Consider the following 19155-nt stretch of genomic DNA (forward strand, 5'->3'; position numbering starts at 1 on the left):
ACCCGTGTTGGCTCTTATGAAACCCAACACTGCATGGCTGTGCAGCAAGGCCTCGAAGTGTCCGTGGGGGGTGAGCATGGGGCTGACTGGATTCAGCAGCAGTGCCCAGTGTGAGAGAACCACTTACCCTACCCAGGACATCAAGAGGCAGCTTTGAGTTCATGAGGACTGGCTTGACTTTGTCTCCAGAAAGCAAACCACTGATGGGTAAGAGGCTTTCAAAAATTCCATCAAATTTTGCCTTTTCTTCTACCTAGTTGGAAAGAAACAGCCTGAGTGAAAAAGTGTGAGAGTCCAAAATGAGCCCTGGCCTGAAGCTGATTGAAAATGGGCAAGGACACAGCGCTGGGCTCACCTAAGAGTACAGGACTGTCCTACTGCACTTCCAGAGTGAACTCTAGCCAGAAGGATACAGCCCTCTGGTGACTATGGATCTGGTGGCCAAGATCAACAGGGGAGAGAGGAGCTGGGCTTCACTCTCTGCCACAGGGGATGCCTGGGAGACCAAGGTCATTCCTACCTACCTCCTAGCTCACTAGGATGAGAAAGATGAAAGAACGAAGAACTAAATCTGGATATCGATCCATAGAACTTAAACAACTGAAGAACCAAATATAAAAATAAACCAAAGGTGTAAGCAGCTAATTATCAAAATCAACTTTAAGCATAAGAAGTCCTCTGTGTCTGACAATAATAAATAAATAAATAATAAAGCTCCTCAGGAACAGAGTGAAGGGCTGGGCAGGGTTTGCAATGCAGAATAGCAGACTCTACCATTCTAAAATACAAAATGCGGGCAGCATGTAAAGGGAGCTGTCAGTGAGGAGGGTCTGGGCAGGGGCCTCCAGTCCGCCCTCCTATGGAAATAAAGCCTGTGGCAAGGGGAAGTGAGGATATGGCAAACCTCTCACCACTCTGACCACAAGCTGGAGCCACTGGGAGCCCTGGGAAAATACTCTCGACAAGTGTCCGTCAATGGAACAATGGATAAACAAAATGGTCCATCCATACAATGGAACATTATTCAGCCATTAAAAGGAATAAAACACTGATGCACACTACAATATGGATGAACCATAAAAACATTACACAGAATGAAATAAGTCAGTTACAAAAAGATAAATGTTCTATGACTCCACTTACATGAGGTCCCTAAAGTACTCAGATTAATAGACAGAAAGTAGCATGGTGGGTGCCAAGGGTTGGGGGAGGGGGAATGGAAAGTTAGTGTTTAATGGGGACAGAGTTTTATTCTGCAAGATGAAAACGCTCTAGAGATGGACAGTGGTGATGGTTACACAACAACGTGAATGTGTCTAACACTACTGAACTATACACTTAAAAAGATGGACCTCTAGGACAACTTCAAACATACTAACATTCACATCATAAGGGTCCCAGAAGGAGAAGAGAGAGAAAGGGACAGTGAGCTTATTTCAAGAAACAGCTGAAAATTTCCATAACCTGGGGAAGAAAACAGATATCCAGGTCCAGGAAGCACAGAAAGTTCCAAATAAGATGAATCCAAAGAGGTCCACACCAAGGCATCATAATTAAAATGGCAAAAATTAAAGATAAAGAGAGAATCTTAAAAGCAACAACATAAAAGCAAGTAGTTACATACAAGCAAAGTCCCATAAAACTCTGCTGACTTTTCAGCAGAAATTTTACAGGCCAGAAGGAACAGGCACAATATATTCAAAGTGCTGAAAGAAAACACTTACAACCGAGAATACTCTCTACCCAGCAAGATTATCATTCAGATTTGAAGGATAAATAAAGAGTTTTACAGACAAGCAAAAGTAAGAGTTCAGCACCACTAAACAAGCCTTATGAGAAATGCTAGAGATTTCTCTAAGTGGAAAAGAAAAGGCCACAACTAGAAACAAGAAAATTATGAAAGGAAAAAAATCTCATTGGTAAAGGCAAACGTACAGTAAAGGTAGGGATCAACCACTTATAAAGCTAGTAGGAAGGTTAAAAGACCAGCAGTAAAATCATCTATTTCTATAGTAAGTAGTTAAGAAAAACACAAAATAAGAAGATGCAAAATACGATGACAAAAACAAAATGTGGTGAGGGGAAGTAAAAATGTACGATTGTTAGAATGCGTTCTAAATCTAAGAGAGCATCAACTTAAAATACTCACCTATGCATACGTTGTTATACATGAACCTCACGGTAACCACAAACCAAAAACCTATAATGGATCTACATAGACACAAAAGAGAAAAGCATCCAAACATAACACTAAAGAAAGTCACCAAATCACAAGGGAAAAGAGCAGAAGAAAAAAGGAACTCAGACTTCCCTGGTGGCGCAGTGGTTAAGAATTCGACTGCCAATGCAGGAGACATGGGTTTGAGCCCTGGTCAGGGAAAGATCCCACCCCACGGAGCAACTAAGCCCGTGCGCCACAACTACTGAGCCTGCACTCTAGAGCCCATGAACCACAACTACTGAGCCCGTGTGCCACAACTACTGAAGCCCACGTGCCTAAAGCCCATGCTCCACAACAAGAGAAGCCACCACAACGAGAAGCCACCACAATGAGAAGCCCACGCACCACAACGAAGAGTAGCCCCCACTCGCCGCAACTAGAGGAAGCCCACGTGCAACAAGGAAGACCCAACGCAGCCAAAAATGAATAAATAAATTTAATTTAAAAAAAATGGGAATAACACCACCAAGAATTAGAAAAGCATGCATTTAAAAAAAAGAAAAAAAGGAACAGCAACAATAAAACTACCAAAACGAACTGAAAACAATGAACAAAATGGCAATAAGTACATACCTATCAATGACTACTTTAAATGTAAATGGACTAAATGCTCCAATCAAAAAACATGGAGTGGCTGGATGGATAAAAAACAAGACCCATCTATATGCTGCCTTTAAGAGACTTTAGATCTAAAGACACACACAGACTGAAAGTGAGGGGTTGGAAAAAGATATTCCACACAAATGGAAATGAAAAGAAAGCTGGGGTAGCAATATTTACATCAGACAAAATAACTGTAAAACAAAGACTGTAACAAAAGACAAAGAAGGGCATTACATAATGATAAAGGGGTCAATCCAACAAGAAGATATAACAATTGTAAACAGATATGCACCCAACATAGAAGCACCAAAATACCTAAAGCAAATATTAACATAAAGGGAAAAATTGACAGTAATACAATAATAATTGGGAATTTTAACACCCCACTTACATCAATAGATCATCTAAACAGAAAATCAATAAGGAAAGAATGGTCTTAAGTGATACATTAGATCAGATGCAATTATTAGATATATATAGAACATTCCATCCCAAAACAGCAAAATACACATTCAAGTGCACATCGGACATTCTCCAGGACAGATCACACACTACAGCACAAAGCAAGTCTCAATAAATTTAAGACTGGAATCATATCAGTCTTTCTGACCACAACAGTATGAGACTAGAAATCAACTACAGGAAAAAAACTGCAAAAAACACAAACACATGCATTCTAAACAATATGTTACTAAACAACCAATGGGTCACTGAAGACATCAAAGAGAAAATCAAAAAATACCTGGAGACAAATGAAAAGGGAAAAGAAGTGATCCAAATTCTGTGGTATACTATTGTAAATCAACTATATTCCAGTAAAATTTAAATATTTTTTAAAAAATCTATGGTATACAGCAAAAGCAGTTCTAAGAGGGAGTTTATAGTGCTACAAGCCTACCTAAGGAAACAAGAAAAATCTCAAACAATCTAACCTTACACCAAAAGATACTAGAAAAAGAGAAACAAACAAAACCCAAAGTTAGTAGAAGGAAGGAAATAATAAAGATCAAAGCAGTAATAAATGAAAAAGAGACCAAAAAGACAATATAAAAGATCAATGAAAGAGCTGGTTCTTTGAAAAGATAAACAAAATTGGTAAGTCTTTAGCCAGACTCATCAAGGAAAAGAAAAAAAAGGGTCTAAATAAATAAAATCAGAAATAAAACAGGAGAAATTATAATTGACACCAAAGAAATACAAAGGATAATAGGGGATTACTATGAACAATTATATGCCAACAAATTGGAAAACTTAGAAGACATGGATAAATTGCTAGAAATGTATACTCTCCCAAGACTGAATTAGGAAGAAATAGAAAATGTGAACAGACTGATTACCAGTAATGAAACTGAATTAGTAATTTTAAAAACTCCCAACAAAGTCCAGGAACCAGACAAATTCTACAAAACATTTAAAGAAGAGTTAACACCTATCCTTCTCAAACTACTGCAAAACATTTAAGAGGCAGGAAAGCTTCCAAACTCATTCTACAAGGTCAGCATCACCCTGATGCCAAAACCAGACAAAGAAAATTACAGGCCAATATCACTGATGAATATAGATGCAAAAATCCTCAATAAAATATTAGCAAACCAAATTCAACAATACATTAAAAGGATCATACAAGTGGAATTTATTCCAGGGATGCAAGGATGGTTCAATATCAATAGCACAACATTAACAAATTGAAGAATAAAAATCATATGATCGTCTCAATAGATGCAGTAAAAGCTTTTGACAAAATTCAACATCCATTTGAGATAAAAACTCTCCAGAAAGTGGGTAGAGAAGGAACATAATTCAACATAATAATGGCCATATATGATAAGCCCACAGCAAACATTATACTCAATGGTGAAAGGCTGAAAGCATTTCCTCTAAGATCAGGAACAAGACAAGGATGCCCCCACTCTTGCTACTTTTCTTCAATATAGTATTGGAAGTCCTAGATGCAGCAATCAGACAAGAAATAAAAGGAATCCAAATTGGAAAGGAAGAAGTAAAACTGTCCCTGTTTGCAGATGACATGATACTATACATAGAAAATCCTCAAGACACCACCAAAAAAATACTAGAGCTCATCAATGAATTTGTTGCAGGATGCAACATATACAGAATTCTGTTGCATTTCTGTACACTAACAACGAACTATCAGAAAGAGAAATTAAAGAAACAATCCCATTTACAGTTGCATCAAAAACTTTAAAATATTGGGCTTCCCTGGTGGCGCAGTGGTTGGGAGTCCGCCTGCCGATGCAGGGGACGCGGGTTCGTGCCCCGGTCCGAGAGGATCCCACATGCCGTGGAGCGGCTGGGCCCGTGAGCCATGGCTGCTGAGCCTGCGCGTCCGGAGCCTGTGCTCCGCAGCGGGGGAGGCCACAGCAGTGAAAGGCCCGCGTACCACAAAAAAAAAAAAAAAAAACAAAACTATAAAATATCTAAGAATAAATCTAACTAAGGAGGTAAAAGATCTATACTCAGAAAACTGCAAGACACTGATGAAAGAAACTGAAGACAACACAAACTGATGGAAAGGTATATCGTGCTCATGGATTGGAAGAATTAATATTGTTAAAATGACCATACTACCCAAGGCAATCTACAGATTCAATGCAATCCCTATCAAAATACCAATGACATTTTTCAAAGAATGAGAACAAATAATTTTAAAATTTGTATTAAATACAAAGGACTCCAAATAGACAAAACAATCTTGAGAAAGAACAGAGCTGGAGGTATCAAGCTCCCTAACTGATGTTACAGAACTACAGTAATCAAAACAGTATAGTACTGGCACAAAAAACAGACACAAAGATCAATGGAACAGAACAGAGAGCCCAGAAATAAACCTATGCACTTATGGTGAGTTAATCTAAGACAAAGGAGACAAAAATAGACAATGGAGAAACGACAATGTCTTCAATAAGTGGTACTGGGAAGACTGGACAGCTACATGTGAAAGAATGAAATTAGAACATTTTCTTACACCACATACAAAAATAAGCTCAAAATGGATTAAAGACCTAAATGTAAGACCAGAAACCAGAAAACTCCTAGAAGAAAACACAGGCAGAACACACTTTGACATAAATCATACCAATATTTTTTTTGGATCTGTCTCCTAAAGCAAAGGAAACAAAAGCAAAAATAAAGAAATGGGACCTAATTAAACGTAAAAGCTTTTGCACGGCAAAGAAAACCACCAACAAAATGAAAAGGCAGCCTATTGAGTGGGAGAAAAGATTTACAAATGATTTATCTGATATGGGGTTAATATCTAAAAATATACAAAGAACTCATTCAACTCAATATCAAAAAACAACCTGATTAAAAAATGGGCAGAGGATCTGAACAGACATGTTTCCAAGGAAGACATACAGGGCTTCCCTGGTGGCACAGTGGTTAAGAATCCGCCTGCCAATGCGGGAGACACAGGTTCGATCCCTGGCCGGGAAGATCCCACATGCCGCGGAGCAACTAAGCCCGTGCGCCACAACTACTGAGGCTGCACTCTAGAGCCCATGCTCTGCAACAAGTGAAGCCACGACAACGAGAAGCCCGCACACCGTAACGAAGAGTAGCCCCTGCCTGCCTCACCTAGAGAAAGCCCATGTGCAGCAACGAAGACCCAACACAGCCAAAAATAAAAATAAATAATTTTTTTAAAAAAAGATAGTGAACTCTGTATTATGTGTATTTTACCACAGTTTAAAAAAAAAAGAGAAAAAACAAATCAGAGCACAAGCAGACACTGCGTACTCGAGTCACCATAAGGACTGAGAATCCCAACTCCCTGCATCCGCCTGGAGTATGGAACTCTCCCTGGATCTGTCAGACTCGCTGGCTCAGGCCTCAGGAAGCCCAGGAACTTCCACCACAGAAAAGAACATTAACACTTGTCACCGTTTCTCTGAATGGACTGCAAAGCTCTCTGCCCCACCACGGTGCCATTCCTGCCCCAACTCCCCTCTTCAAGGCCTCACAGGCTCCTCAGCCGCCAGCTCTTCTCTTGAGGCCTCAACACAGTTCCTGCCAGAAAGGGGCCGAAACGGTTCAAGGAATAATAAGATCCCTTTGGCACCATTTTCACAACAAAGCAGCTGCTTTTCAAAGTAGGCGCCGTGCAATTGGACCACAGAGAAAGAAATCCTTCGGCACTGCAGCAACATGCTTGACTGCTCACAAAGGCAACTTCCTGACCCCTCAGTCACCTGAGGCCTCTTCCTGCCCTGTCCCTGCACCCGACCTCTCCATATAAACCCTTTCAAGGAGGGAACACACCAACCCCATAAAAAGGGACAAAAAAGCACTTGGGGCTGGGGGGTGGGTGAGGGGTGTCTATTTCATAGCAGGACTGCTATTAATGTCAGTATTTAAACCAGATAAAAGTGAGGAAATGTGACAACCCGCTCACAGTGAGTTGGGAGGAGGTCTTATTACTGGGAGACTGTCTCCAAGCCATACACAAGTTGCCTTCTGGAGTAAATTCCGCACTTATTAGGAGACACCACTCGTTTTTCTTTCTAGAAGCAGTAACACAGCTCTACAGCCACAACATCCTGTCTTAAAAAGAACACATTAAGTGTTGAGAGAAGCTTTTCAAAAAGCAATAGGAGCAAAACAGAAAGGAAAGAATTATAACGCATAAACTGGCTGGAAATAACGAAGAAAGCTACGAAGACATCCTGGAAGTCTTCATGCTTTAGAGTTCTCACAATTTCTCCTTCTATCCTGATTAACCAACCCAAGCAGCAAAACCACAGAACATGACCTAGAAATACGAGATTTCAACTGTAAACATTTCAGAGTCCAACATCTGAAACTTAGCTAACTGCCTTAGTAGGCAACACCCAATTATAGGAAAAGGGGATAGATAGCCTTTGCAAAGACTCTAATTTGGAAAAGTATTTTGTCTAACTTCTGTGGCATACTCACTCTGCAACAGAGTGGATGATACAATCGTCCTATGAAATGTTCTGAACGTCATAAATGGCTAAACGACTGCATGTGGAAGACAGCCGAGGGGCGCCTTCCCCGGTCACTTACCCTCACAGCCCAATGGGCCTCTGCAGAAGGCGGCGTGACCATCAAAGGGCTGCTGGTGTCGTGCTGAGGAGAAAGAGGTACATTGCACTGTAGCTGGCACAGAATTCTACTACTGGAGGATGTGTTCACTATAAGGGTACACATTTCAAAGTGCTTTCAAAAAGGAGAAAAACCTCAAAAAGTTAAACACAGGATTACCATGTAACTCAGCAATTCTACTCCTAGGTATAGACCTAAAAGAACTGAAAACAGGTGTGCAAACAATTCCTTGTGCATGAATTATTATGTCCACCAACAGATGAATGGATAAACAAAATGGGATAGACCGCACAATGCAATCTTATTCAGCAACGTAAAGGAATGAAGTACTGACACATGCTACAATGTGGATGAACCTTGAAAACGTTATGCTGAGTGAAAGAAGCCAGCTGTATGACTCTATAAAATGTCCAGAACAGGCAAATGCATAGAGACAGAAAGCATATTAGTGGCTGCCAAGGGTTGGGGGAGGGGGAAATAGGGAATGATTATTTAATGGGTGTAGAGTTTTCTTTTGGGGTGACGAAAATATTCTGACCAGTTAGAAGTGATGGTTACCACAATATTGTGAATGCACTAAATGTCACCCAATTGTTCATTTTTAAACAGTTAATTTTAGATTATGTAAATTTCCCTGCAATTAAAAGAAAATTAAAAAGAGGGAGAGAGAAAACATGGAGAGATAGATAAATAGATATTAGAAGAACGTGAACTTGAAGGAGTTTGACACTTACAAACTTAGGCGGCGGCATGTTCAAATTCAGATTGCTCAAGGTAACTTCGTGGCCGCTCTGTGCACAGGCCACTAGTCTCAGTGCAACATAGAAACCCTGCAAATCCAAAAAAGGGGGAGGCGTAAACCCCACCCAGCTGGCAGCGGCAGTGGTAGAGCTGTCTGCAGCAGTGGGCTTTGGGGAAAGAAGGATTTCAGTTTACTTCAACAAGGAAGACCACATGTGAGCAAGTCACTTACACTGTTGAGCAGAACTGGTCTCACCCTGGGAGCACTGTTTAAATGAATATGCTAAAATGGACTTAGCTCATTGCTTTCTGAACACCGTAAAATTTCAAATAAATGTATTTTCAAATAAATGTATTTTCAAAAATAATCTCAACATTTAGGAAATGCTAGACTGTAAAAGTAGCAGACTGCAGTTTAACAGTCTAAAGGATGGTTCAAATATGCGTTGACTTTTAAAAAATGGTTTGAAATAGACACAGTTGTTTGGGAATTGACACTCGCGATTCCCTGGGATGCCCCTGGCCTCACTGAACAGAGCATCTCCCACTCACCCTCCCTACTCCCCAATGGCCTGATGTGGACTTCACTTCCCACATAAGGACAAAGGACCTGAACCAGGCCAGCAGGGGCCTTGGCTCATCCTCGCCCTCCTCCTAACCCAGAACTGGCCATGCCACGGTCTTAGTGGACTCGTGTGGCATCACCTAGTTTTTTTTAAATTGATCAACAGGCCTAAGAACATGGACTCTTTTTAAAACTGTAAACACAATTATGGTTTTAAAAACTTCTTCAAAGAGATGAGCACTAGAGCAGCTTTTCTCAAGCTGATGTCTACAGAATGCCCGTGTAGAGTGTAGAGAAATGGGGACATTAGTAAGGTTAGAAGAACTGCATTAAGCAAAGTTAACAGGGCTCTCTTACACAAAGATCCTCAGAACCCTTAACACACAGATGTGTACTGTGAATCTCAAGCGAGGGAGGAAAAGCTAACGGTGCTTTCCCGACGGGTCGGATCACGGACAGTGAGACACCAGGAACAACATCCCTTGGAATATAGTTTGGGGAAAGACTGAACTAAATTAAAATATGACCATTTAAAAATCATAAGTACTATAACATTACATTTATAGAACATTCTCAAAATGACAAAATTATGTCAGAGAAGGAAGCAGTGGTTGCCAGGGGTCAGGGTGTGACTACCAATGGGCTGCATGAGGGAGACTCTGGGGTCTGAGAATGTTCTGATCCTGACTGTTGTGATGGTTACGTGAATCTATGCAGGTGATGAAATTACATAGAACTATATACGACAGAAACAAAAACCACAAGAAAGTGCAGGTATCAATAAAACTGGTCAGCTCTGAGTCAGGCTTCTGAGCAGTGTGCTTTGGTGAGAGCTGGGAAATGATACACGGGAACTCACTGAACTATTTTTTGCAACTTCCATGAGAGTGTGAAGTTATTTCAAAATAAAACGTTTTGAAAACATTTCAACTGCTTGTAAGCACACAAAATATTACCAGATACGCTAACCATGAAAGATGGCTCCAAGAGTTCAAAAGACCTTTATTTCAAAATGAAACCTCCCCATTTTAACAGTCTGATGTCCGCACTTATGACCAGTAATACTTGTCAGTGGAGACAACGAGGAAGGAAGTGGAGAGGTGACCCGGCCTGGGGGCTCTGGTCCAGCCCCTCCACTTGCTGTGTATACGGGTATATACCTGTTTGTCCAAGAACCCTTTACCTTCTGGGTCGGCCAAGTCCCATATCTGTGGAAACACAAAAATGCTCGTGAGTGCGACCGGCTGATCATTGACTCTGTTTAATCACAGAACAGGAGCCACCATCGCTACATGTGGGCCTTATGTATACGCCACAGCAGCCACAGATTCAGAACAGGTGAATAGCTTTCACCCCTCCCTCCCCCCAGGGGCACACAGCGGTCAGTGGCAGAGCCCAGAGAACACCCAGGTACACCTGGCTCCAAGGCCAACATAAATCCATAGCTATCAAGATCCCAAGAGCACTCAGGCCTCTTGTCTGCTATGCAAGCAAAGGGTGGCAGTAGCCATCAGAGCACTTGGATCTACCAATTACAGACCCGAGAGGCTCACAATGGCCGGCTCACTTCCAAGGGAAGTACAGACCATATGAAGAGGGGTCTGCACAGGCCGGCCTTCACCTGCCGGGAGAGCCCTGAGGGCGGCCACAGAAATCGCTATCATTCATCACATACCTTCCCAAGGATAATGTCTGAGAGCCCAGACTTCTTTAGAAAAAGTGCAGCTTCACTCGCCCCAACTCGCCCTGTGTATGCTGGGTCTACCTGGAATTGGGGAGCAACACTTGAGACAAGGCTTCAGCAACAGAGCAGCAGGTAAAAGCATTACCCATGACACTGGCTGCTAGCTGATAATTTGGAAACAGAAAGGGATGAAAGTCCTTACTGGGCTGCAATTCACAGCTGTGGTTTCTGAGTCACTCACTCTAATTTCAATCCAAAAAGACACTAGTGAAAACTTACCTGCTTGTAATAAGATTCATATAATGGATTTCCAGTGGGAATCTGTAAACAAAACCACAGATATTGGTCAAAGGTGGACACAAAACCCTTCTAAAAAAAAGTGTCCCTCAATTCTGTTATCACCAAAATACACAATAATGAAAATCAAAATTTATGCACTTTAAACGTCCTCTATACGTGGACTGTAGTTTATTTTCAGAGATAACACACTTACTCGATTTAGAAAAAGGAAATGTTAACGCTCTTAAATAATCCCGATTCCAACACAAACAACACAGTCGTTCAGGAAGGGGCAGCAGACCAGAGTCGTTTTCTATTCACTGACCGATGGGATTTCGGTGTGTCCAGGAGCTCAGAGGGAAAAGACACCCTTATCCTTTGAGATCGTTCTCTGGCTCCGGAACCAGAACAGGAGTTTCTGCACATCATCATGAATCACCAGTCACAGAAGCTTCAGACTGGTTTCCCTGCTCCAGGTCTCATCCCCACCCATCTCGTCCTCCACCAGCCGCCCACCCAAGGGCTGCGCAAAAACCACTGACCAGCCCCAGCCGCCAGGAGAGAGCTGGCCAGTGACTGCTCCCACAATGACAGGCAGGAAGTTCAAAACCCTCAGCTTGGCACCGAAGACACTCCATGTTCCAGACATTCCAGATTCCCCAAGATGTCGCTGTTCAGAGAAGGTAACCACCCAGTCTAGGATCAAGCGGCAAATTGAGGCCACGCCTGGATTCAGCCTGGTTGGCGGCCAAACCCTCACACATCCCACCGTGTCACACGGTCTCTCTTCCCAACCTCAGCAAGCCGCCCGGCAGTGGGGAGGAGGGGATCTGCAGGAGTATGCCAGCAGGGGTAGGAATTCAGCAGCCACTAAGATGTTAGCTGTAAAGGCTTACACGTGTTGGTCTTTTACCTCATGAAGGGAAAAAAAGCAGGACATGGCTAACTTGCCATTGATTTAGTGAGCAAGAAAAGTGAAGAAGACACCATTATGCTTAATCTTATGGAAGAACTGGTGTGTAAACAGGTAAAGAGAAGAATGCCAGGAAAAATGAGTACCAGATGAGAGGCGGGATGACAGTGTTTATTTTAAAAGTCTCTGAATGCTGTTGTGCAACTTTTCATAATGAATAAAACTGGGGGGAGGCGGGTTCCCTTCAGTTACAATCACTGATTTGAACCAGCCCAACACTTGCATTCCGCTGTGCTGTAAAAAGTCATTTCAGGTTAAAAATAATGCCCAGATTACGGTCAGCTCCTCTGGAGGATGCCAACACCTGCAAACGCAGAAAGAAGCGAAAGTACAAGAACACCAGCAAGAGAGAAGGAAAACAGAAGGAAAAGAGCAAAAAGATCTGAAAGGCAGCAGAGGAAAGTCAAAAAACAGAAAAACGGGGAAAGAAAGAGGGAAATCCTGAAAAGGCAGAAAAAGCTAAAAAGCTAGGCAGAACAATGTGAAAAAGCAAGAAAGGAGGGTAAAGGCCAATGGCTTGAGAAACAAAAGGCAACAACACCAATAAGAAGAAATGAGAGCTAAGTGGGGAATTCCCTGGTAGTCCAGTTGTTAGGACTCTGCGCTTTCACTGCCGTACTAAGATCCTGCAAGCCGCATGGCGCAGCCAAAAAAAAAAAAGAGCTAAATGTACAGCTACAGCAGCTCCCTGGAGGGAGGATTCCTCCTGCCCTGGGCCCTTGTGTATACCGTCCTGGGGGAGGCTGTCGCCTTTAGCTTCTTATGCCTTAGATGGCAATGTCCACCATCACACCCTGTTTGATCTCCAGGGTTTAAAACCCCACATGAACTCATACAACTCAATAGTAAAAAAACAAACAACCCAATTAAAAAATAGGCAGAGCATCTGAATAGACATTTTTCCAAAGAAGACATACAGATGGCCAACAGGTATGTGAAAAGATGCTCAACATCACTAATCATCAGGGAAATGCAAATCAAAACTACACTATCTCACCTCACACCTGTCAGAATGGCTAGCATCAAAAAGATAAGAAATAACAAAGTGTTGGAGAGGGCGTGGAGAAAAGGGAACCCTTGCACACTGTTGGTGGAAATGCAAATGGGTACAGCTGCTATGAAAACAGTATGGAGGTTCCTCAAAAAGTTAAAAACAGAACTACCATATGATCCAGCAATTTCACTTTTGGGTATTTATCCAAAGGAAATGAAAACACTAAGAAAAACAAACAAACAAACAAACAACAACTCCATGTTCACTGCAGCATTATTTACAATAGCCAAGCATGAAAGCAACCTAAATATTTACTCATCGATGGATGAACAGATAAAGAAAATGTGGTGTGTACACACACACACACACTCATGCACACACAGGAATATTATTCAGTCATTAAAAAGAAGGAAATCTTGTCATTTGTGACAATGTGAATGAACCCTGAAGACATTATGCTAAGTGAAATAAGTTAAACAGGGAAAGACAAATACTGGATGATCTCACTTATATGTGGAATCTAAAAAACAAAAACAAGAAACCAAACTCACAGATACAGAGAACAGATGGGTGGTTGCCAGCGATGGGAATAGGGGGTAGGTGAAATGGGTAAAGGTGGTCAAAAGGTGCAAACTTCCAGTTATAAAATAAGTAAGTCATGAGATATAATGTACAGCATGGTTAATATAGTCAATAATACTGTACTGTATACTGAAAGTTGCTAAGAGTAGATCTTAAAAGTTCTCATCACAAGAAAAGAGATTTTATAACTATATGGTGACGCATGTTAAGTATTGTGATCATTTCACAACGTGTATAAATAGCAAATCATTACATCGCGCACCTGAAACTAATATAATGTTATATGTCAACTATAACCTCAATTTAAAATAATTAACGAATTAAAATTTAAAAAGCTCTGCATGCTTTCAAAACACATCTCCCCGGAGAAGTAAGGCTGACAGAGGAAGCAAAGTCAGGCAGGCTGTTTGTCATCTATCAGTAAAGGTAACCGTGCTGGGTCTAGATAGCACATCCTGTGCCCTGGCTCATGGAAATGGAATGCAGAGACCCTAGGGACCCCCACCTTGACAAAGGTCCCCTTCCTGCCAGCAATCAGAGAGGCACGGGTCTGAAATGCATTTCCAGTGGGATTTTTTTTAAGATCTCATGGTAAGCAAGAGAGAGGTTTCCAAGCTACTACGATTCCAATGAAAAAAAGTTACGATATTTGGAGCATAGATGGTTAATAACTGTCTCAAACTTCCCAAACGCTTCTGAACTAGATCCATAACCCCAAATAGTCCAGAAAAGGCTCTGAAGCCCCATGCCCAAAGCTTGGACCATCGATGCTAAGGGCTCATCCTATAGACAGTCTATGGCCAAGTGTTGATCCCAAATGACCTACAACTAACGGAAAACCACAGAATATGCCTCACCCATTCCTCTCTAAGTACAGGAATCAATTTGGGTAACCTGGGACAATGACCGCAGTGAAAGGTTCTGATTTAATTACACATACCTCAGGCACTACATAAGGAGAAGGGGGAGTAAAGGGAGAACACCAACAGATCTAATGGCACTTCCTCTTACCACACTACTTCCTCCTGGCGACAGCGGAGTCACACCTGCAAGCTGCCCAATACACCGTTGCAACAGAGCTGAGGATGAATGCTGCTAAGGCCTTGAGTCCCCAAGTGACGGGCAGAGACCTTGGACACAAACAGCTTGTTGGTGCAGGCAGCCGCTCTGCTGGGACAGAGCCCCCTGAGAGCTGAGAGTGGGCACCAGAGCTGCCCACCTCTGCCTAACCCCAAAGCGAGCCCAGGGGCAAAGGTAGAAAGAGGACAGGCCAGGGGACAAGGCCTTCGGTGTAAGAGGCTGCAGACAGCTCTGAGATGGCTTCAAGAACGGACGGAGCCGGCCCAGGAGGGTGTTCTCCTCCACCAGCCCACTGTGCTAAGATGCCATCTTTGACTCTGAATTATTCATTGAAGTTCAATATAACTTTCAATTTGATCTTTCAGTTGATCTCCTAAAATACTAGGAAAAGTTCCTGTGGCCTCTTCGCTCTAACCTCCACCCCAGAGGCAACCTACAAATGGGGAGACTGGGAGGGCAGCACATCAGGAAACAAGTTCACATCCTTCTGCTGGGAGGCCTTTAAACTCCACAGTTGATGCAAGTGTGCGCAATTTTAATGCTGGAGAAAACCAGCTTGAGATGAGGAACACAGCAGGACTACTTTGGAGGGGAAACCCTGAGGACTGGAGCTCTGGCCACACCTAACCCTCTCAGGATTGAGTCTATCCAGCTCTCTGATTCCTGCTTTCATCCATGGGCAGGAGCTCTTATGCAAAACAAAGCAATGATCCCTGGCCTTGCTTGTTTCAAAATGACATTTGTAAAGCAAATTAATTTTCATTTTAAAACTTTTAGAAAAGTATAATTCCTTGTTCTGATAAATAGTGGATCACATTTACTGAGCCTCACTATTTTCTATCCTGTACCTCATTTAATTGTCCCAAACAATGCTATGGGCAGGTACTACTGTTCGTCCCAATTTATGGGTGAGGAGACTGAGGTTACCTTGCTCAGGGTCACACAGCCAAGGAGTGACGGAGCCAGAGGAGACCCAGGCCATGTGGCACTAACCTACTCTGCACCCTGCAAAAACAGCCCAGGCACGACAGAGCCAGACACAGGGCCACTGCACAGCCTCCCGTGCATGCTCACCTAAGAAAAGGCAAAACACGTGATTATGTCATGGTACATTTTATTCAACAGACATGGTCAAAGTGCAAGACTTGACTTAAGCATATGAACTGCCTTGAAAACCAGCACAGCCTGCCATTTCCTGAGGAAAACTGAGACCCCATAACGGCTGTGTTTTTCAAAGCTGTTGCCAAGTTTTGCAGGAAGTTAGGCACTTTACACCAAAAGACATCCCTGTCTGAGTTCCTCCTTGGAAAGCAAGATGCTGACTCAAAAACAAGGCTAGAGAAGTGCTCACTTGATAATCCTTGCATTTCGCCTTCCACTTAGAGATAGTTCCCCTCACTGTTTGCACAACCATTACCTTGGCGGCGCGCACAGCCCTCCAGGCAGGCCGGACCACATTCTGCAGGTAAGGAAACCGGGATATAACTCAGTAGCACTCAAAGAGCATCAGCAAACACTGGGGCATCCTGAACCTCCCTGAAACTGACAGCTCATTCCAACTGCCAGATGAGAAGTTTCTAAGCCAGAGCTAAGGTGAACACTGCCGAGAGAACTGAGACATGAGAAAGAGCTTTCATAAATCCTGAAGAAAAAGACACCCCAATTTAAAAATGAGCGAAGGATAAGAAAAAGGTGATTCTGAAAGAAGAGATGCAGCAAAGTTAGGGGAGATGTTCAATTTAGGTAGAGCAAAATAGAATGAAATACCAGTTGTTTGCTATCAGGTTGGCAAAGTCAAAGAGAGGTGCCATGCAGGGTTGGCAAAGGTGGAAACACATCTTGGGCCCTGCCAGTGGGAAAATAAACTGAGTGGAATGGCCTTCTGGAGGCCAATGCAACAACATGTGATAAGCAGGCTTATCACATGTTAAGCCTGATATGCAGGCTTAACGTGATTCTTTGTTGATACAGATAAGATTACTCTAAAATTTATACAGAAAGGCAAAGGAGTTAAAACAATGTTGAAAAAGAATAAAGTGGGAGGAATCAGTCTACTCAATTCCAAGGCTTGCTATAAAACTACAGTAATTACGACAGTGTGGCACTGATGGAGGGAAAGACACGTAGAACCATGGAACAGAACAGTGAGCCCAGGAAGAAACCCACACAGATGATCCCAGTTGACTTCTGACAAAGGTGCAAAAGCCACTCAGGAGGAAAGAGGCCTGTTCCACAAATGGTGCTGGAGCAACTAGCCATCCAGAGGAAGAGAATGAGCCTGGAGACCTAAGTCTCACACTTTTTACAAAATTAATTCCAAGTAGATCATGAACGTAAATGTAAAACTATAAAACTTTTAGGAAAAAAACAGGAGAAAGGGGCTTCCCTGGTGGTGCAGTGGTTGAGAATCTGCCTGCTAATGCAGGGAACACGGGTTCGAGCCCTGGTCTGGGAGGATCCCACATGCCGCGGAGCAACTGGGCCTGTGAGCCACAACTACTGAGCCCGCGCGTCTGGAGCCTGTGCTCCGCAACAAGAGAGGCCGCGATAGTGAGAGGCCCGCGCACCGCGATGAAGAGTGGCCCCAGGGCTTCCCTGGTGGCGCAGTGGTTGAGAGTCCGCCTGCCAATGCAGGAGACACGGGTTTGTGCCCCGGTCCGGGAAGATCCCACATGCCACGGAGCAGCTGGGCCCGTGAGCCATGGCCGCTGAGCCTGAGCGTCTGGAGCCTGTGCTCCGCAACAGGAGAGGTCACAACAGTGAGAGGCCCGCGTACCGCAAAAAAAAAAAAAAAAAAAAAAAAAGAAGAGTGGCCCCTGCTTGCCACAACTAGAGAAAGCCCTCGCACAGAAACGAAGACTCAACACAACAAAAATTAATTAATTAATTAATATTAAAAAAACAGAGGAGAAAATATTCAGGATCAGGGGCTGGGCAAAGAGTTCAGACTTGCCACCAAAAACCTGATTCATAAGGAAAAAAAATTGATAAACTGGACCTCATCAAAATTTTAAATGTTTGATCTACGAAAGACCCTGATAAGAGGATGCAGAGACAAGCTAAAGATTAGAAGGAAATACAGCTGACCCTTGAACAATGTGGGGGTTAGGGATGCCCACCCTCCACACAGTCAAAAATCCGAGTGTAACTTATAGTCAGCCCTCCATATACAGTTCCTCTGTACCTGCAGTTCCACATCTATGGAGTCAACCAACCTCAGATCAAGTAGTACTGTAGTACACATTTACTGGAAAATAAAAAAAAATTTTTTTAAATAAAGAAATAAGAAAAGAAAAAATTCACATGTAAGTGGACCTGCACAGTTCAAACCTGTGTTGTTCAAATGTCAACTGTATCTGCCAATCACATATCCAACAAAGGACTAGTATCTGCAATACATAAAGAACTCTCAAAACTCAACAACAAAAAAGGAAACAATCCAATGAGAATATGAGCATAAGACATGATGGAACAATTCACCAAAGAGGATATACAGATGGCAAATAAGCACATGAAAAGATGGCCAGCATATCGTTAGCTAGGAAATGTAAATTAAAAACCACTGTGACAGGGAACTATATTCAATATACTGTAATAACCGATAATGGAAAAGAACCTGAAAAGTTACACATATAACTGAATCATTTTGCTGTACACCTGAAACTAACATATTATAAATCAACTATACTTCAATTAAAAACAATTGTCTTGAAAAACCACAGTGAGAGGCCACCACACACCTACTGGAATGGCTAAAACAAGAAATAGTGACACCAGGACTTCCCTGGTGGCACAGTGGTTAAGAGTCTGCTTGCCAATGCAGGAGACATGGGTTCAAGCTCTGGTCCAGGAAGATTCCACATGCCGCGGAGCAACTAAGCCCGTGCACCACAACTACTGAGCCTGAGCTCTAGAGCCCGCGAGCCACAACTACTGAGCCCACGTGCCACAACTACTGAAGCCTGCATGCCTAGAGCCCATGCTCCACAGCAAGAGAAGCCACCGCAATGAGAAGCCCATGCACCACAACGAAGAGTAGCTCCCGCTCGCAGCAACTGGAGAAAGCCTGTGCACAGCAATGAAGACCCAACACGGCCAAAAATAAGAATAAATAAATAAATTTATTTTAAAAAAAAAGAATTGGTGACACTGGTAAGCATGCAGAGAAACTGGATCACTCATACGGAGCTTGTGGGAATGTAAAAAGTTACAACTACTCTGGAAAACAGCTTGGCAGCTATTAAAAAAAAAAAACTAAACTAAACATGCAACTATCACAGGACCCAGCAACTGTCCTGGGCATTCGTCCAGAGAAATGAAGACTTAAGATCACAGAACATCCTGTACT

General features: G+C 42.7%; 1 protein-coding gene across 2 annotated transcripts in view; it reads right to left on the reverse strand.

Moving 5' to 3' along the window:
• The window catches only part of EPS15L1 (epidermal growth factor receptor pathway substrate 15 like 1), a 100753-nt gene that overhangs the window by 67230 nt on the left and 14368 nt on the right, over positions 1-19155 (reverse strand). Inside the window, exons 2-7 of one of the 2 annotated variants that reach the window (XM_065873151.1) lie at positions 11179-11220; positions 10891-10980; positions 10376-10423; positions 8644-8739; positions 7871-7933; positions 128-253 (exon numbers count right to left, since the gene is read on the reverse strand). In XM_065873151.1, coding sequence (XP_065729223.1) covers positions 128-253; positions 7871-7933; positions 8644-8739; positions 10376-10423; positions 10891-10980; positions 11179-11220 — 465 coding nt within the window. Of the gene's footprint in view, positions 1-127; positions 254-7870; positions 7934-8643; positions 8740-10375; positions 10424-10890; positions 10981-11178; positions 11221-19155 lie in introns of those variants that run through there. The other variant, XM_065873153.1, reaches the window with a different exon arrangement.

Source organism: Phocoena phocoena, chromosome 3, assembly GCF_963924675.1.
Source record: "Phocoena phocoena chromosome 3, mPhoPho1.1, whole genome shotgun sequence".
Classification (NCBI taxonomy): Eukaryota; Metazoa; Chordata; class Mammalia; order Artiodactyla; family Phocoenidae; genus Phocoena; species Phocoena phocoena.